General features: G+C 41.1%; 2 protein-coding genes across 3 annotated transcripts; one reads left to right on the top strand and one right to left on the bottom strand.

Annotated features, from left to right (window-relative positions):
- Positions 1-3,511: 3,511 nt before the first annotated feature.
- On the bottom strand, positions 3,512-5,947 carry LOC103473809 (microfibril-associated glycoprotein 4-like). Of its 2 annotated transcripts, none has more exons than XM_008424321.2 (6): positions 5,864-5,947; positions 5,551-5,706; positions 4,682-4,720; positions 4,443-4,539; positions 4,185-4,352; positions 3,512-3,908 (listed from the first exon to the last, which is right to left on the bottom strand). In XM_008424321.2, exons 1-6 carry the CDS (start codon positions 5,867-5,869, stop codon positions 3,655-3,657), a joined length of 720 nt encoding a protein of 239 aa, XP_008422543.1. In that variant the 5' UTR covers positions 5,870-5,947; the 3' UTR covers positions 3,512-3,654. The 2 variants fall into 2 exon arrangements, with proteins under 2 accessions (XP_008422543.1, XP_008422544.1); XM_008424322.2 differs by having other exon boundaries at positions 5,802-5,885.
- A 97-nt stretch (positions 5,948-6,044) lies between these two features.
- sapcd2 (suppressor APC domain containing 2) lies at positions 6,045-20,588 on the top strand. The gene is made up of 6 exons (XM_008424323.2): positions 6,045-8,052; positions 12,017-12,150; positions 17,370-17,516; positions 18,156-18,257; positions 19,582-19,701; positions 19,784-20,588. The coding sequence occupies exons 1-6, from the start codon at positions 7,284-7,286 to the stop codon at positions 19,910-19,912; spliced, it is 1,401 nt and encodes a 466-aa protein (XP_008422545.1). The 5' UTR covers positions 6,045-7,283; the 3' UTR covers positions 19,913-20,588.
- Positions 20,589-20,625: the final 37 nt, after the last annotated feature.

Below are 20,625 nucleotides of genomic sequence, written 5' to 3'. Positions count from 1 at the left end.
TATTTATAAAGACTGAGTAAAAAACATGCATTTTATATTTATTTTAAGTGTTTTTCATCTTACTTACTCATGTGCCTGAAGAAAGCAATTTTCTTGTTTGGTTTCAGACTTCATGGGGTTTTTGAATTTCATAACGGCATTAAAGTAGATTGAAAAGAACTGCATTCGCTAAATTGCAGGTCAGGGATTAATTTGGGTCTTTAGCAGAAATCTGATGTTAAGCTTCTTGATCTGGTATTATTGTGCGGACATGTTGGTTTGTCATGCAACAGAATTAAACCTGCCACCAGTCACTGGTTGTTTCTGTGTGCGTGTTATGGGACGTATCAAGCTGTTTGTTGGTACCCTTGTTTGCTCTGGGGATTTAAACCAGCTAATGATCGGATTTTGCTTCTAAGGACATGAATGTTGGTAAACGCTAAAATCCAACAATTGAAAACGGCTTGCTGCTGTCTCTTGTGACCACTAGAAATCTATTGACCTGCCATCAGTCCACAAGAGATCAAATAAACTCATCATGTCTCAAAGAAACGTTGACTTTATTTGTGTCCAGCTGTTCTGCAGAGTTATAAAAGAGTACAAAGTATTTGCTTTATTCATTTTTTGTTATTTATACTGTTAATATCAAGATAAACTCATAGACTGAAAAATAACTTCTCTATTTACTTGATGCACAGCACAACTAATTAATGATTCAGTCACTTCACAGTTTGAAAAATTAACTAAACTACAGTATACGAATCAATAAAAGTATTCTAACGCTGAAGATGTGTCATGAGATTTGCAGACACAAGTAAACTGTTTATCAATGTGACTCTTTGGAGAAGAGGTTAACAGTATTGTCAGAAATCATAGCAGTCAACCTGCAAAAATGTAACATGTTGAGTCATCTTCTTCTCTGCCCTTTTTGACAAGTACGCCCACACTTGTGTTTTTAATAGGAAAAATGGAGGAAAAAGTGAGTAATTCATCAATGAAGGTGGAGTTAAACCAGCCTGAATATGTAACAGAATCATTTGCACAGTTTTCAATGTATATCTTTTATAAAAAGATTCCATAAAACTGGTGTATGCCCAGACAGGATACTTTCAAAGCACCATGCTAAAGGCCAGGATTAGAGTTTGGCAAAAAAAAAAAAAAGCAGATAAAGACCTGAAGTTTGAAGAATGTGTGCATGAATCAATGCATGTCACCCTCTTTAACACATACCATATCAATATAGACTAAAAGCTAATTAAAAACACAAGTCAAGGATGAACATTATCAACTTATCGCAACATCTTTCAAACAGAAAAGAAATTCTGGAAATTCAAATTAAAAACGAGAATGGCAGAGATTTTTGTTTCATTTCTGCACGAGTGGTGCAGAATGTTCCACCAGGGAGAATCATTTATTTATATTTAATATTTTTGTTATTTTTGAAGCAGAATTATTTTTGTGGTGGCAATTCCGTCTTGAGACTGAAATGTTTTGAGTTTGCATCTCAGTTTCTCTGGGCTGTTGCTGGAGTTGCAAGTTTGAGTTGACTTGGTTAACTCAAACTTGGTCAGAGTTACTGTGCAGAAAGCCATACATTGGGCCCCAAATGTATGGGTTTTTATGTAGATTTATATTGAATATGTAATTATGTGGAAAACAGACATGAATATTACTTTGATGCCCAAAAATGTTAGGACATCAAGTCTTATTCACCTGCCCTAGAAATGTCCCAAAACTGGCTCACATCACAGGTGTATGCCAGTCACAGGTCAAGCCACTGCAAGGAACAACATAAAGTGCTGACAACATACCAGTGAAGCAAAAAATAAAATATAACAAATTATCTACATACAGAGCGATTCTGAAAATCAATCTATTTTAAGAAGGCTTCAGCATTTCTTTATTATTCCCTTGTTCTCCTCCCCACATCTTATTCAAGCTTGAATCATCTCCCCCACCCTGTTCCTCACCCACTCACAGCAATTCAAAAATCTGATTCAGCTCCTCTTGAATACTTTTAAGCCTCTTCTTTGTATTTCTGCATCCCAACACAGGCTCCGTGAACTGAATAAGCCTTGTCATGTATGCACTGATACTGCCATTTATGCAGGCGCTCACCCTGTTCAGCAGGGCGGATGCTAAGTTATTGGCTGATAGAGGAAACGCAGTTGCTGGTTTTGGTTTAAAAAAACATGTAAAGATACATGTCCAGTCCACTACACCACTGGTGGAGGGAGAAAACAAACCAAAATCCGGTCTGACAGGACGACTAACGGAAAGGTTTGCGTTATGCAATAGTTATGAGAGATCCTTTGTGACAATGTGACGGCGTGTTTAGGATTAATCACCAGTGGAGTCTTTGCAGCTGACGACAGAAGGGGAGTTCGTGCCTAGGCAGGTCAGAGTTACTGTGCAGAAAGCCAGTTCCTTCATTTGGTTCATAAAAGCTGTGTATCAGCTGCCTGTAGGGGATCTGGAGACTTTAAGTGTAAATCTTTGTGGTCAATAAGCATCCACAAAGCGGGCAACACGGCTCACTACTCAGGGCGAGATTTCTCTGGGGGCAGCACAAGAGCTCAGACAGAAATGAGTTAAGTCGTTTGAGCCCCAACATATTTATTGCAACTCCAGTCAGAAGTGAGTGGATGCCACTCCCTCTCCACCCTGTGCTGTGCAGAGGCCCAATTAGTGATTAGAATGTAATTTTAAAAAAGAAGAAAGGAGGTGAAGTAAGGAGCAGTTCCACCTCTGGAAACTTTGGTCAGTGGCATGTCTGACCTTTATCTAAATAAAATAGTTTTTTGTATTTGGATGTATTGATAAAATAACAATACACAAATTGGGTACAGGTTGAGATAAGTTTGTTTTGACTATTGACTAACAGTATGCTGGGATGGAACCCTACCACTTCAATATGAACCTCAAAGTGTCAAAGGCTCTAGTGGTCTTTTTTTTTTAGTTGATAGTTAATTGACAGGAAAGTGGGTAATGAAAGAGAGGGGGAAGACATGCAGTAAAGGTCGTCAAGGCTGGGAATCGAACCTGCAACAGCTGTGTCGAGGACTAGGGCCTCCATATGTGGGTTGTGCTTAACCCCTGCGACACCACAGCACACCCACTACACAGATTTCTAACCTTGAAATAGTTGACAGATTTACTTCAAGTAAGGCAAAAAGGTCAATTTTAAGATGTAAAATAAAAAAGTAACATTGTTCCAATAATATTTTTTTTGCTGTTTTTTTAATTGTAACTTTAATAACTATAATTACTCTTGGTGTGAAGTGTTGGGTGTGAAAACAGAAAGTTCCTATGCAGTAAATGACATTATCTTTTACCAGAGGATGATGTTGAGTTGGCACACTAGACGCTTTTCCATTTCCAATCCAAATTAAAAGGTTGTTTAAGTATTTTCCTGAAGGACTTTTATGCTCATTTGGAAATACAAATACGATGTCCGAAGAGACTGAGACGAAGCTTCAAAATGCTTGAAAACTGATTTTTTTTTTTTTTATTTAAATCCAGACACAAATCCTCAGTTTGTTTCTTGTTTATTTTCAGAATGCAGCAGAGAAAAGAAAAATAATTTGAAAAAAAAAAAAACAGTGATTTTCTGATTGAGTTTGATCACAGGAACCATCAACCTGTGATATTCTAGAGGACGTTTGTCCTGCAGCTTTACTGAACAGGACGCATCATGAAGCTGATGGCCTTCAGTGAGTAGTTATGGCCCTTCCATGTGGACCACTCCACTCCCACAGAATTGATGGTATCGTCAGCCCCCCAGCGATAAACCCCGTTTGGGTTTGTGCGCTGACAGTTGTTATACCAGAACCCCCCCAGGAATAATTTGGCACAGTTTAATGGATAATTGTCCAGGTCTATGTCGAAGGTGGAGAACTTCTGTCTGTTGTGATAACTCAGGGAGTCTCCTGCGCAAGCAAAAAACAGAGGTCAGAGGTTAAACGCAACATTATAAAATAGTTCAGTTTTGCACTTGTGTTTCTTTCTTAGGCTTGTTGAAACCGAGCTAAATGACCAGGACCAAACTTTCAGGCAGATTTCAGAGCTCGACACAATCACCATTTGTCCCTTTATTCATTTTAATAACAAGAGTTCCTCCAACATTATGCTAAACATAGCTTTAATAAAGTCAGAGGAATTGGTTTTGTTTGTCCTAAAGCAGCATTGCTCCCCCTGGTACTCACCTGCCCCTCCGTCAATGAATCCAGACACATAGAGAGGGTACCCCAAAGACTCCGGACCAACACTGAACCAGTGGTAACGAGCATAAACCGTATGTCCTTCAAAATCCTCCACGATGACCAGCAGCTCAAACCTTTTCTTTTGACTTAAGTGGAAAAGATTCCACAGACCTGGAAACAGAAACACAGAGTACTTCAGGAGCCTCTTTGAGCTTATTGGTTCTCTCTGAACTTCACGATAGTTTTAGCTTCATGTCTGACCAAGCCAGTGCTCTCCAGCCGCATTCCCAAAGCCCATCTTGTAATAAGCCCAGGGCCTGTAGAAATTCACAGAGCCATCCATCCTCCTCTGGAACACCTGTGGGGAGTTGGAGGCGTTTAGCCAGCCGAACACAGCAAGAATCAGAAGTTTAACTGAGATTGACTGTTGGTGGCAAAGCAGCCAGGCGCAGCACCACCAGTCTGAGTATGAGGTGAAAGTGATGGGTTCAGATACTCACAGTCCACCGTCCTCCCAAAGAGCTCATGTCACAGAAAACCTGCAAAAGAAGGAGGAAGTGATGAATGTACACTGTTCGATCCACTAGTGACTCCATCAGACAGAAATCAGTTTAAACCTGCAGCCAACATCGTGCAACTGGATTTTTTTTTTGCAATTTTACAGCAACATCATTAGAGATTTTCCATATTTCATGAAACAAAGCAATGTGTGTCAAACAAGATATGTTTTTGACGTCTGATTCAACACAAGCAATCTTAATAAGGGCTAACGGAACAAATCAAGAACACAAAGATTTGCATTTTTCCATAAAGATGAAATGTACAATTGTTGTAAATGTTTTATTTTGATTATTTTAATTATTCCTTAAGACTGCAGTTATTTTTTACAGAATAGAGTCAATACCCTCCTTTCATCCATATTCATTTTGTGCAGAAAATGTGCTCAGACGTTCTGTAAAATAGTCTTATTTCCCCTTATAGTCTTATTTCCTCCTTCAGCTAATTATGAGGTTTTCTTTTGCTTTTCCATGAGAGTGATCAGTCAACAGATAATTGAAGAAATCCTAATTCTCTCCAAGAAAATTATAATTCAGATAATAAAGTTCCTGAAATGAAAATGTTAAGAAGAAGAAATTACTTTATAACAGGCATAAAGCTTTTTTCTTTTTTTAAAATTATCTCCTCTTAAAGTTGCAAATTCTTGACAAAATCTCCAAATGCAATAAGAAAATGCTCCCTTTTTTCTTTCTCCACATGTGGAACACATCTTCCTCAGTCATAAACTTTCTCATGTTTCTGGTGAGAAACAAAAAATAATAAATTAAACATGTTCATAGATTTCAGAGAATAATGATGGATGCAAGTGCACCTGGATACCAGACAGGGGTCCGATGGGATAGATGGTGTAAACTCCACTGGGTCGCATTGTGTCCTGCTTATAGATGTCGCTGCAGTCGTGAGGAAAGAGAGAAGCTGCACAGCTTCTCAATCGAAGAACCAGGAGGAGCAGGAGAGCGGACAGCAGCTTTAAAAGCAAAGGAGATTACATCTCAGTTTCACAGATTTTACTGTCTCAGAGAGCCAGAAAATAAAGCAGGAGAATGTTTTAGAGAAACCTACTGAAGCCGTGAAGATCCAAAGCTCCAGCTTAACTTTAAGAGTTTAGAGAGTCCTGAACTTACTTCCATGGTGAGGGTTGTGCTGCAGGGATGTAAACCGGGATGTCTGTCAGCTGGAGTTCTTCTGCATGGATCTGATCACAACCTGATGCTTTATAGCAACACGCTGAGCAGCTGCAGCTTCACCTCGATAACGTTTTTGACTGAATTGGTAGAATTTGTCCCTGAGAAAACTGTTTATTGTGAGTGCAATTTAACCACATTCGTACAAACTGTACTGAAAGGTCCTTTGTGGTGGATAAGAAATAACTGCTGATATATTATCTTATCAGAGATAAAGACAAGCTGAGAGCAGGGAAGTTAAAGCTGTATATCAGTAGAATTTATGCTGACTAATAACTGCTGAGAGACTAAATACTCTGTATTCAATTGTTGATTGGTTAGCTAGCAGGTAAGCTCAAAGGAAAATTTGTTTCTCTGCAGAAATTGAGAGCAGCTGTGTTTTTACAGTGTGAAATGCTGCAGCTGATGTTAAGATGTTTGATTATTGTGTCACTCATCGGCCACCACATTTAAAACATATTTAAGGATCAGTTGTGCTCAAATGTTTTGATGTCTCACCAAATGTAAATTAATTGCAAATTAGTTTGCAAGATCTAATCATGTCTCTGTTCATATCCTTTATGCGATTCTTAAACCCATCATGAGGTTGAGGGGTGGGATACAAAAGAGACCATAAGATTTAAAAGGTCATTTTATGTTGACGAGAAAATGATCACATTTTAGACCTAGTGAGTGTGGATTTTCTGAGTTTTAAAAGCAGATTTTGTCAGACAGAATGAGCAGAAATTTCTGTTCTGTTTTTGGATAAATATCGTCCTTAATTGCTTTAGCAAAGCAGCCCCAAACTAATTTTTTTCTTCATCCTTCAATTACAACCAATGTAAAAGATAGTATTATTATTACAAGTTAGTAAAAGAAAACTTCAGAGGTATTGAAAAGTGCTAACGTAAATGGCTTTTTCCTGTATGATCGGCGTGTGGAGGAGTTTTAAGGTGACAGCTCTTTTTAATTAAAGGGAGGGGTAAAATAACATTCAATCTTTATGAATAACGTCTCTTCTGAATTTTATAACAAAAGCACAACTCAAACTTAAACCTATTGCAGATCGCAACCAATCAGCTTGGAGCTCGCGCACGCCGCGGCCAATGGCTGATTAGAGGACGCTCGCGCAGAGTAGTTTGAAGGGCGGTCCGGGTAGAGAAAGGAAAGTATGGATCTGAGGATCGGAGTACTGACGCTGAGTTTCGATCAGGAGCGTCTTACTGAAGCACTCAAGTTATCGAATCTATTTTTAGGTTAAATAACTTAAAAAAGACACGGTTTGTATTTTTGTAACATATCCTCCAAAGCGGGACAGCTCGTATTAGTTAGTTTATTTCTTCTGAATGACTATCCCGTGCAAGTTATCAATATTTTATTCATGGCTTTGATAGCCAGTGACCTCAACGGAACGGCTGCGATTTATGGAAGAGTTGGGTCAAGAAAAGACGTGATTCAAGTCCCATTGAACGGCTTTAAAGCGAACAAAATGCAACCCAAGGAGACAGAGTATACCACAGATGGGTTACCAAAAGCTTTCCTGCACAGCTTGAGGACTCTGTTTGACATTTTGGACGACGACAGAAGGGGGTATGTCCACATCTCGGAGATAGAGAGCCGTTGGCAGGGCGCAGACACCAGGGAGTTGCCCGGCGGAGTGCTCAGCTGCCTCAGGAGGGTCACTCCTCCGCATGGCTGCCTCACCTTTGAGCGGTTCGTGGCCGGGCTGCGGTACTCCATGCTGAACCCGGAGAACAGCCCCCACTTGAAGGCCCAGGTTGCTGTGCACCCGCAGCAGGGTCCGAGGCATCCCCAGAAGCCCGCACCCCCGTCCACATGCAGCGTCGGACCTCGGGTGGAGAACAAAGTCCGTCCGCTGGGCAACGTGACAAACACCCAGCCGCACCGGGCGTCCTCCCTGCAGAGCCGGGCCCGTCCCGAGGAAGGCACGGGGTTCCCCGCATGTGCACAAGCGCGGTACGGCTCGGGCTTCCAGAGGTCCGGGCGGAGTGTGGAGCGGATCCCCGTCGCTCCGGAGGATTTGTGCTACCACGCCGACCCGGGCCATGCTAGCAAAGCAACGCAGCCGCAGCAGAGCAGAATCAGGAACATCGAGTCGCTTGCGCTGGAGTCTCCGCAGCTCCAACCATGTAAGTGGCTGCAAATCGACTTTGTGCAATGGGATAAACTCTTGGAGCTTGGTGAAATTCAGGGATGGTTATAAGCTCAAACTATAACCATCTGTGTAAGACTAGTGAAAGGTCGTTTAAGTAATAATCACAATTCACACTATCCACTTTTGCATCTTTTTAAATTTGCTAAATTCTAACTTATTAAGATAATTTTGCTTAACTGATCTGTCCTTCCATGGTAAAAAGAAATACAAAATACTTTGTGCTTAAGACATGAAATGTTAAGAAAATAGTTATAAACATGAAGTAGCAATAAATAATTGATCCTATCATTAACTAATATCCCAATTTTGCACACCCAATTAGGCATTTCTAAACTGAAATAATTGCATATCAGCTGGTGTTATATGATTTTTAAAATGGCAACAATGAGCTGAATTCATAAAGACTCAGTCAGAGAGACCTGTTGGTTTTCACAACCCAACTCTAGAGTTACAATATAAACAGGGCCTGGTCAGAGGCCTCTGCTCCAATCACGAGTCCCCGATTAAATAACTGTTGTTGTTAACCACAGGAAGGGTCAGAGGTCATGTCAGGAGCTGCAGTGATTTCAGAGTTTTCATTTGGGATTGTGCAGCCTGACCATCACCCAGTTTTGCCCCTGTGCAATAAATGTAGGTCAAAGAACCTAAGAAATTTCCACATCTCTTCCGTAGTCCTTATCTTATTCTGCGCTTGCACCTCCTTCACAAAAAACTCTTCCTCTCTGGGTCTGACATGCACACACTAACTCACTCAGCTAGTGTCTGTCGGAGTTCGTCTCATCTGTACGCACACAGGCCTGTCCAGAGCTGTATTATTAGATAGTCTCTCGCTATTGCTGTCCAACCCTCAGGGCTTTTACTGTTTAAACCACTTTTACTCAGGACAGCGTTGGATTTCAGTGAGATTGTTACTCCCAAACTATTAACTCAGTTAAACCAGTCATACAAAATGTTACAATGAGATAATTATCTTACTCGCTGCTTGAGTTTAAATTGTTACTAACAAGAAGCACAGCGTTTAAATCCCAACATTTCATTCCAAGAGATGTGATGCATTTGCAATGTAAAGCATTTTCAGATTATTCTGATCAGTCTTTTTCTGATGAGTTACAGATTTCTGATTTTCTGTAAATTGTGACCTTCAATTTTGATCTGTTTTGATTTATTTATTTTTTTCTTCTAAGCGCTAGGACAGGTAAACAAGCAGGTTCCATGATAGATGAAGTGGTTCAAATGCAAAACAAATGAAGGAATTTATGCTGATGAATGCAATAAAGTAAGTTTTTCCCAAACGTCACTCCATTTTTACTCATCTAAAGAAGAATGAAACAGTTAATCAGATTAATTGTGATGAATCAATTATGAAAATAATCATCAACTAATTGATTATACAGACTCAAAAAAAAAAGACTTGCTAAAAGAACAACGCAGTCAGAGAAGCAATTAAGCAAGCAATCATTTAATCTGCACAGAAATTATAAATACATTTTGAATCTAAGAAAAAAAAAATTGTGTGTAAATATTCTTCTCAGAATTTCTCAAAGAGCATAGTTTTAATCCTCACCTGGTTCAGATTCTCTAAAACAATCTATTAACTACTTTTTGCTTTACAATTATTAATTGGTTAATCCCAAAAAATAGTCAGCACTACGCTGCACTGATGTTAAATCGAGTAGAAAGAGCTGAGCTTTTCACATGTTGGTCAGGGTTTCCCCCAGAAACCTTGCTAAGCCCGGCGCTCCGGGCGCTACAGCAGTCATCCAGTCATCCATAGTGTTTTTGAGTTAAAAAATGTTTAAAGTTGACAGGAAATTTGAAAATATCGTTTGACAGTTATGCAGTTTTGGAAGACTGAAACATTAATACCTAAACCCCAACTATAAAGTCTTAAGAAAAGGCAATCATTAAACCCCCCACCCCCAAAAAACTAATAAATTAACAATGCTAAGCCTGGTGGGGGCACAAGTAAAGCCTGGTGGCCCGCCAGGCCTATAGTACACTGGGGGAAACCCTGTTGGTATTTTTTAACTGCAGATCCACCTTTTGCTACAAATGATCAAGTACACACTAAATGAATGCTGTTATTGCATTTTAGACAATGAAATGTCCTTATTTAAAAAGTTGATTTAATTATTTATTTTTTTCTTTTAATATTGCACAGAAAAACGATTAAGTGGTTAAATGAAAAATCTTCATTTATCAGAATAATACAATTCTAGCATAATCGTTAAGAATCGTTGTATAATTACATTTTAAATCCTTCATTTGTCACACAGCTCAGTTTTTATCTGATGTCTCCATATCACTTCTGAATGGAGTCAGTTCCACTTTGGCCAGACATGAACACTTTCTTGTTTAGGTGAGATGTTCTTGTTTTGATTTAGCCGTCTGAGATGACATTAAGGGAAATGCTCAGACTGTTGGCAACTGTTAACAACATGGCAACCATGAGCATGTCCTGACCTGAACCGGAGACTTTATTGCCCCTCATCAATGTCCTGGCTCTCTTAATTTAGCTGGATTTGAAATATTAGCAAAGTATTGCATGTAAGTGCCTTGACAGGCGTTGCATATTGCTGCCTGTTCAAATACGTATGTCTAAAATACAGACTGAACGTCATAGACACCGATGATTGCGATATAATCTCCCATGTGCGGCCAAAGCCCGATGGTTTAGTCCAGATTACAGCAAACAGAGCAGAGCGCAGTGATTTGCTGCTGTAGTGAAATCCTCCCCAAATTCCTAACATTCACCTCCCCTTCTATCATGCTTTGGTGCAAGGAAAGCACTGGTGCTCCTCATCGAAATTTCTGAATCTGATAGCAATAAAAAGCATTAGCAGACACATCAGAACAACAACTGGACAGATTGGAAAACGTATTGTGCTTCATTGAAGAAGAAGAAGGTTTTATTAGTGGCTTAGTTTGGATCAGTCCCGAATGGAGAGTCATGTTTTAAAGAACATTTAATCAATATAATAAAGTATCAATGTGCCAGATTTGTATTTTGGAAACTCGTTGAAGGAGTGGGTATTTATGAAGAAATTAAATGAAGAAGGGACGAGAAAATCAGATATTTTCTTCACTGAGCTTATCTTAGTGAAGCAATCAAACCAGGCTGAAGGAGATACTGAACTCTTTTAATGCATCACTGAACACATGATGTAATCAAAGCCTCCATGCTGTTGACAACAGCCTAATTCAGAGGTTAGAGCTCCCTCCTGTGGCATATATAAAAAAAAAAAAAAAACTCATTTAGACCAAAAGTTATTCAAAACAAATTTCTGCACAATTTAGTGCTTCTGTTTGATCAGGTAGCAATAAACCAACTAAAGACAAGGGCTTGGTAGAAAAGCATATGGAAGTTTCTCTGGCGTAAAAAATATATATTGCTTGGAGCTGCATATTGGGAAATCATGTGTTTGTTGTGATGTTTTTTTTTTCAAAAGATTGTGATGGGAATTCACATTTTGCTGACACCCCCAACATTCCCCGGGATCCTTAGTGTCCCGGGGACACTAAGGATCCCGTCTGTCACTGATAACACCTCACACTGATGACAGTGTGAGGTGTGAACATCTGTTAACTAACATGACGAAACTCCTTCTAACAGCTACAAACTATTCCTGGTGTAAGAATATACACATTTTTTCTGTTACATTTTTGTTACTACAGTAACGTTACACATTTTTAATGCTTTTGTTGATCTATTTGCAAGGTTATTCCATCTCAGGTTGCACTCTGTCTTCTAAAAATGCTTAGATCTAATAAAACATTGACGAACAAAACATAATTAAAACATGTTGAAAATAAAGGATCGGACAGGTTTTTTTTTTTGTTGTTGTTGCTGTATTTACATTCTTCCAGGTGCTGGAAGAATGTAAATACTCTTTCTTCTAACGTGGTGCTGATAATTGTTTTCATCTCAATGTGTTTAGGTGTTACAAAATCAGGTCTGCCAAGATCGCAGAGTGAATCGGCTACAGGATTATCTGGTGGTTCCAGGCGACACGGGCGGAGTCGAGAAGAGCACAGGAGGCATACCATTTCCAACGGAGTGGATTATGGAATGGTTAGTGTTCAATCACACACCCTCATTTGCACAAACCTCTGCTTAAGTCATTCTTAAGTCATTGTTTTGACATCTATTGATAGCGGGCGACGAACTCAGTTGCAGACTCATTTACATTTAGGTTTTGGTCATCATTAAGATTTCCACTCTACGTACACAAATAGTGTTTTGAACTGACAGATGTTAATATTTCCTTACTGTAAAACCACATTCTAAAAACTTAAGTTTCTGAAGTTTTTTAAAAATAGAATCATGAAATTTTATGCCTTAAATTCACCATTTGGATAATTTAATTGGAAAAATGTTCTAACGGCATCACTGCATATACAAGTAATTATTTTTGTAATTTTATTCCATCCATCCATCCATCCATCCATCCATCCATCCATCCATCCATCCATCCATCCATCCATCCATCCATCCATCCATCCATCCATCCATCCATCCATCCATCCATCCATTTTCTTCCGCTTATCCGGGGTCGGGTCGCGGGGGCAGCAGCTTCAGAAGGGAGGCCCAGACTTCCCTCTCCCCAGCCACTTCTTCCAGCTCCTCCGGGGGAATCCCAAGGCCGTTCCCAGGCCAGCCGAGAGACATAATCCCTCCAGGGTGTCTTGGGTCTTCCCCGAGGCCTCCTCCAGGTGGGACGTGCTCGGAACACCTCACCAGGGAGGCGTCCAGGAGGCATCCTTACCAGATGCCCGAGCCACCTCAACTGGCTCCTCTCGACGTGGAGGAGCAACGGCTCTACTCTGAGTCCCTCCCGGATGACCGAGCTTCTCACCCTATCTCTAAGGGAGAGCCCAGCCACCCTGCGGAGGAAACCCATTTCGGCCACATGACCCAAAGCTCATGACCATAGATGAGGGTGGGAACGTAGATTGACCGGTAAATCGAGAGCTTCGCTTTTTGGCTCAGCTCTCTCTTCACCACGACGGACCGGTACAGCGCCCGCTTCACAGTAGACGCTGCCCCAATCCGCCTGTCGATCTCCCGCTCCCTTCTTCCCTCATTCGTGAACAAGATCCCCAGATACTTAAACTCCTCCACTTGAGGCAGGACGACCCCCCTGACCCGGAGAAGGCACTCTACTCTTTTCCAGCTCAAGACCATGGCCTCGGATTTGGAGGCACTGAGCCTCATCCCGGCCGCTTCACACTCGGCTGCGAACCGTTCCAGTGAGATGAAGCCAACAGGACCACATCATCCGCAAAAAGCAGAGATGCGATCCTAAGGCCACCAAAACGGATCCCCTCAACACCTAGGCTGCGCCTAGAAATTCTGTCCATAAGAGTAATGAGCAGAATCGGTGACAAAGGGCAGCCTTGGCGGAGTCCAACTCTCACCGGAAACGAGCCCGACTTACTGCCGGCAATGCGGACCAGACTCTGACACCGGTCATACAGGGACCTGACAGCCCGTATCAAAGGGCCCGGTACCCCATACTCCCGGAGAACCCCCCACAGGGCCCCCCGAGGGACACGGTCGAACGCCTTCTCCAAGTCCACAAAACACATGTAGACTGGTTGGGCGAACTCCCATGCACCCTCCAGGACCCCGCTGAGGGTGTAGAGCTGGTCCAGTGTTCCACGACCAGGACGAAAACCACACTGCTCTTCCTGAATCCGAGGTTCGACTATCCGACGGACCCTCCTCTCCAGGACCCCTGAATAGACCTTACCAGGGAGGCTTAAGAGTGTGTAATCCCCCTGTAATTGGAGCACACCCTCTGGTCCCCCTTTTTAAACAGGGGGACCACCACCCCAGTCTGCCAGTCCAGGGGAACTGCCCCCGATGTCCATGCGATATTGCAGAGTCGCGTTATAAAATAGACAAATACCCATTTAGTTTAAACTAATTATCAAAATTGCTTTTTGTCTCAAATTTCTTTGTTTTAGCTGCTGTGTTTTGTCTTAAATGATAACCAATTAAATATCATTGTCTCGCAAGAAATGTTTGAGTTGGAAACAGATTTTTTTGTTCAATTCTACAATTGACAGTGTAGAAACAAACAGATGGTCTGCTTGTGTTATGATTAATGTCTTTCTGCTTGTTGTGGAACCTGAAAAGAGTAAGTATTTCTGGGTTAATGATACTCATCTTAATAATGACTAAATCAACAATATCCAGAGAATTGTCTGAGATTTTCAGTGTGAAGCTTCGTCTTTGAGGTCTGTGTTGAAACGAACAATCCAACAATATTTTATTTATATAAATAAGACATGAAAACGTTTATGAAAGGACGTCCCAGTGTGGCTTTTAGCACTTCCTATTGGTCCGTGGATTCTCCTCCCTTCCCTCTCACCCCTCCCTCGACCAACCAGCTGAGCGGAGGCCTCCTCCCTTTTTTCACCCCCCCCACTCGTCGCACACACTTCATCATTTCTCACTCTTTCCTGCTCACCTCCTCTTTCTCTCTCTTTCTTTCTGTGTTTGTGTTGCCGTCTCTGTCTCTTCTCCCCTTGGCACCTTGTGTCTAGATAGAGGCAGACTGATCGACCCCCTCTTCCCCTCAATTCTTCTTCTTCTTCTTCCTCCGCCCCTGCCCCCTTCCAACCTCCCCCTCTTCCCTCCATCCCTCCCACCCAGGCCGTCTTGGCCCCTCGCTGCCCTGATGGTAGTGAGCCGGGTCGGGCCAGGGGGCCTGGTAGAAGTAGAGGACTCGCTCGGCCCACCCGGCCCAGCCTGGACGGCTGTGTGGGCCGCCTACACAACCGTCTTCATCCCCCTCAGCAACAGCCTTTACAGCAACAAGGCTCTGCAGTTTTTCCTCTGGGTGAGTAGGCCGGGGCTGGTTGAAGAAGACTGATAAGGTTGTTTTGAGGTGGTTTTGTGAAGCTGCGGTCCTGAGGCTGTGTCGTGACGGCAGATGAAGTAACTGGTTGGGATCACCGTCGAGTTGTTAGATGTTGTTGTTTGTTTGGACAGGATGTTTAAGATGAATCTTTGCTTGTTACTCTGGAGACTAAATGACATGTTTATTGGTTGATGTGGAGCTCACATTAGATCTGAAACAGCCAACATTTCAGGACATTAATATAATTTTTTTAAATTACTTATTCACTAAAACAATACATATTTTTAAAATAATTGTAGACTTTTTTGATGAGTTTTGTGTCGCGACTTGGCTGCAGCCCCTGAGCCCGTTTTGTTCTCTGTACAGTTCAGTTGTACAGCTGCTGGTTTCTCTTTGGTGTCTAAGCCAAACAGCTTATGCGGAGGGGTGCCGTGTTATTCTACGTGCTTTGTTGTGTGTGTCTGTGTTTGCTCAATCACTCGAATAACAGCATGGACACCTACAGGTTTTTGAAAACCTTTCATCCCTTCTTCTTTTTGAGTTTTACTGCTTGTGGCCCAACGCCGCTCCATGCTTCTCCCCCCAGCCACCTTTTATTCTTCCTCTATAAACACTTTCTCCAGGCTTCTTGGCAAAGAGCTAAAACACGTTGCACGGTTTTATTTTGACCCAGTGTCAGGCCATTTTAGCGATTGTCAGTGGACGGTAGAACGTTGACACATCAGGTGGCTGAAAACCAGCACTGACGCCTGGACTAAGGCAGCGTGGTCCATAGACAGCCCGGTCAGCACAACTCAATGCAGCCTCTCTGTGCCGCAAACACGCATTTTCCCCTCACACACATCTCTCTCCCTCGGTCTCTTTAACAAGCACGCACTGGGGTGGCCATAGTTGAAGTGGATCCACTGTTTCCCCCCTATTCTTGGGTTGCTGTGGGGTTGCCATGACGGCGGACTCAATTTCCCCTCTAAACACTGTCCGGGATGGGAGAGAGTTCGGCACAATTGGTGTGGCGCCATTGTTTTGTCCAGCACAAAAGAGCGGGCTGCAGATGCCCGGGTGAAAACATGGGAGTTTGTCTGCTATGCAAACTGCTGGTGAACCGAGAACCGTGATTAGATTTATTCTTGGCAACAGTTTGAAAATTGTCCTAATAAGTATTGCGTGGGAAACACCAAACAGTTCTCTCCTTTATTTAAATGGTTGCTTGACGAAATCCAGTTGAAAACAGACAAAAAAGTTCATTTTTTCCTCCTTGTCCCACATTAATTAATTTATTACTTGCTTGAAAGTAAAAAAAAAAATAATAAAAAAATAAATAAATAAATAAAAAGAAGCTTACATGAAGATTCCTCTAATCATAGCTGATGAAGATCTCATGGCTTGGTACATTTCTGACAGGTTAAATTGTAACTTATGAGTTAAATTTGAGGCTCGCCTATGGATTTGTGTTTTTGGCATATCTAAAACAAACGGCTTACTTCTATGATAACATGGCAAATAATAATAATAATAATAAAAGGAAATAGGCAGAATATCAGGACCTCCTCAAGCCTCATTCATATTCAGGGACACGTTCCAGACGCCTGAAGACGACACTTTCATCTGTTCAAGCAATTCTGCGCAAGTTAAAACACAATAAGATACCTTAGTACGCCCACAGTGACACAAGGTGGGCTGGAAGGCCGCTCAGCAAGGAAGAAGCCATTAATTCAAAAGCAACAGATTACAGCTGTCAGATGCATTCATGGATAAAGATAAATTTTTCTGAGACATAAAAAATTGAAGTGCTAAGCCTGTTAAATGTTAAGGAAAGAAAAAACAACAAAAAGAAACTTTCCCATTGTGAAGCTCCGAGGAGGCAGAATCATAATATGTGGGTCTTTTGCAGCAGGCGGGACTGGTGTACTTAAAAATATAGGTAGCATCAGAAAGAAAGTTATGTGGAATTATTGGAGAAACATCTCAAGACTTGAGCGAAATAAGTTAAAAGTTGTTTACGAATGGTCTTTTATTAATGATCTTAAAGCATACCTTGAAATTAGTTAACTTAAGGATAACAAAGTCGACATTTTATGGCGTATGTCACAAAGCTCTGATCTCAGTCCCGTTGGAAATTTGTGGACAGGACAGAAGATGTTCATGAGAGTCAGGTGACCTGCAAACCTGACTCAGTTACAGAAGTTCAGTCTGGAGGAACGGGCCCAAGTTTGATCCAATAAAAATAAATAGAAATAATTTTGCTATGTAATACATCTAAAACAGGGAAAGTTTTTTTCTGTGAGATTAGGTCATATGTCTGTTTATACTTTATATGTAAAATTTCAACTTTAAGCAAGAAGTTCATGCACGTTTTAGTTTCCCTGCGGTTCCCTTTCACCGTCCCGCATCACTTCCTCGTTTTATGCTTCATCTCACACAGCTGAAGCAAATGAAGGAGTTGGAGCAGGAAAAGGATTCGCTGCTGTCAGGCCTGGAAGTGGTAGAGCGGGCCCGAGAGTGGTACCAAGGCCAGATCCACAATGTCACAGAGAGACAGCGGCAAGTCGGACAAAGCTCTCACTGCACGGTAGGTTCAAATGCAGCTGCGGTCCAGGAAAAAATTGCCTCAAAAATAACTTAATAAATAGTAGGCAAGTACTTCTAACATAAAATCCTTACACCCCCTTCCAGTGTTTCTGACAGTTCCTCCCAATGAAGCAGACATGTCCATATTCTTTGTTTGTTTCATGCCACAACGTCCTAAGTGTTTATTGTCAAAAAGCTCAGCATTAATCCCATGTGGCGGAAGTACACAGACCCAGTTAAAACTCCAGCAATGTATAGAAAATACCACATTTATTTATGTTTGTATTGGTAGGACTGGTATATTTTCTTTTATAGCTCCTAAATAGTATGTTTGAATTCTTGGTGACTCCAAAATGTCTCTTTTTTGCTGCAGCTCTTTAAAACTCTTAAGTCCTTTGCAAAAGCCTTTTCACAAAGTTAAGCATTGTAAATGTGTGAATGCATGTGAAAATAAGAATAATCAATTTTCTTAGGTTGCACACGAAGGAGTTAAAATATTAAGTTAGAAATGTTTGGTTTTAATAAAAGAAAAAAACGTCTCCGATTGTAAGGAAGTGTTTTGCAGACCGGCGTTGTCTGTCCTGACTTTTTTTTTTGTTTTCTTCAGTTTTTTTCTATCAAACTCTTTGATTTGTTCCAGGAGTTCTTCACAGATGCCAGTCCAAGTCGCATGAATGTTCTCATTCCCAAACTGCAAGAAGTCAATCGCTGCCTTAACGACCTGCTTTCCTGCAGTGGGATGGTAAGTGTCAAATGCTTCAAATACAGATTTAAGACTTAAAATTTTTATGTTGGTTACAGTATTTGTTTTTCCCACTAACAATTCTGGTCTAGTTTCTTCACTGAAAGTGCAATATAAAATTTTGTTGTAATATAACAAGTGTTTATTCTTTCTGTATTTGAGTAAATTCACATAGCAGAAACTTGTAACAGTGAGATGTTTAAAAATCTTTAGTCTAGATCCAGTTTAGATCCAATCTCCTGCTTTCTGTGAACAAGGCTAAAAATATTCCTCATCTCAGAAGGAATTGGAGTCTCTCTTCATGATTGTTTCCACGTGGTTGGAAATTGGCTGGATTTTTCAGGAGAACACCATGTGAAACACTTACCTTCTGTTCTGTTGATTACAAATCCACAGAGAATCCTTGAAATATTGTCTAGAAATTCAAAAAGTTACTAAGAATTTGTAGATTTGCCACTAAAAAGTACTCACAAAGTAGAACTCCTTTCAGATTCTACTCTGAAATACAAGACAGGAAACACTGTTGAAGCTTAAATATTAAAGCAGTTTTCTGCTTCACATTTTCATATGTGAAGCCGAAAAACTTGGGGAAAAAACCCCCCAAAGGAATTTAGTCGAACATGCTGCTCATAGTCGACAACGAATATAAAACACTAAACTCAATGCTTTAACTCAAAACTCAAAATATTTAAGAGGAAATTATTAATCGCAAAGTTTTCCTATATGTAAAAAACTAATAATAACATAGAGACCAACATGACAAAAAATTGTGGCAGGATTCATACAAATACTGTGATTTGTCTGATTTTATTCAATTTCTTTTTGTTGAGTCACCAGGATCTATATAGTTGTTACATAGCATCAGTGGACGGAAGCAGCGGAAAGTCTCCCTTTTCTACACGTTATCAGACAGTGTTTTACATATACAGGTTTCCCTGCACTGCAGAGACGACGCTCTAATCGGGGAATAGAGCGGTTATTGATTCAATGATTTGGTTCAGATATGTTGAATTGACAGAAGAGTCATCAAAAATGAAAGCCACTATTAAACACATTTATTTTATAAGCTGACAAACACACCTGTGGTCTCCAGATTGACCTTGACCCTCCGCCCTGGGTTTCATATTCCTTGGACAAAAAGTGCTTTCAATGAAGAAAATCAAACTCTTCTCTTAGGTCTAATTAGGATATTTTGTGATATTAATTATTTTATTGTGTGCCATAAACATATTTCAGATGATTGGTCTCTTTTTGTGAAGAAATCAGTGTTTTCTGTATAAACCAAAGCTGCTGCCTATTCCGTTCCTCCCTGTTTGTCTCCCAGCCGTCGTTTCCCAGCAGCGGTGCTCAGACAGCAGTGCTCTCGGTGAACTCCCAGCCCCCGGCCCCGGCTCCTCCTCAAGCCATTCAGAGACTAAAGAACCAGAACAGACTTCTCACTCAGGTTTGACACAATCCTACAAATCTTCACCTGAAGTCTCTCCTGACCGTCCCACTGACGGTCTCTATTCCTTCTGCTCTTTTAGGAGGTGACGGAGAAAAGCGAGCGCATCACGCAGCTCGAGCAGGAGAAGTCGGCTCTGATAAAGCAGCTTTTTGAGGCTCGAGCTCGTGGCGCACATGACGCCAGCACCATGGATTCCACCTTTATCTGATTAGCTTCCAAATCATCATCAGAGACGATTCATTGTGCGGCCCAGCCAAGCGAATCCGTGGTGGTCTGAGGGAGAGCTGAGAGATTTCTGTTTACCTGGCTGAACATTCATGGCAGTTTTTAGGTACGGCGCCCAAAAAAAGCGAGACCAGTCAACTACAAATCAAACCAAATGCTACCTGGATTGTGAACACTCCTGACCTGCGTGAGCTGAGAACAAATTTCTCTTACGCTGACAAACAAGAGGACTCGTCAAAGCAGGCAGGTCTCATGATCCCAATCGCTCCATTTCTTCGAAGATCCGCATCTGGAAGATTAACACTCCTCCTCCTTAAGGACTTTCTTTCATTTCTGCTGCTCAGCTGCACAAGGAACAAAGCACAAACTTCACTAGGAGCAAAGCTAAAATGGCACAGAAGGCTGTTTGGACAGCGGGGATGATTTGGGGGGGGGATTCTGTTGGAATAACACGCCATACTCCAGCTAATGCTATCACTCAGTTGCTGTGACCTATCAGTCATTTTTTTAGTTTCATACTTATATATAATTGATATAGGAGAGGAATGTTCCTTCACTTTTAGTATTTCCTTCCTTTTGATATCAAATTATATTTCTTTCTGGTTTTTCAAGTGTTTTTACAATCACAAAGATAAATCAGTAAAAAAAAAATCTCTCTCTCTCTCTCTCTCTCTCTCTCTCTCTATATATATATAT

Source organism: Poecilia reticulata, linkage group LG12, assembly GCF_000633615.1.
Source record: "Poecilia reticulata strain Guanapo linkage group LG12, Guppy_female_1.0+MT, whole genome shotgun sequence".
In the NCBI taxonomy this organism is placed as follows: domain Eukaryota; kingdom Metazoa; phylum Chordata; class Actinopteri; order Cyprinodontiformes; family Poeciliidae; genus Poecilia; species Poecilia reticulata.
Note: the sequence above shows the minus strand (reverse complement) of the source record. Positions and strands in the feature narration are given on the sequence as shown.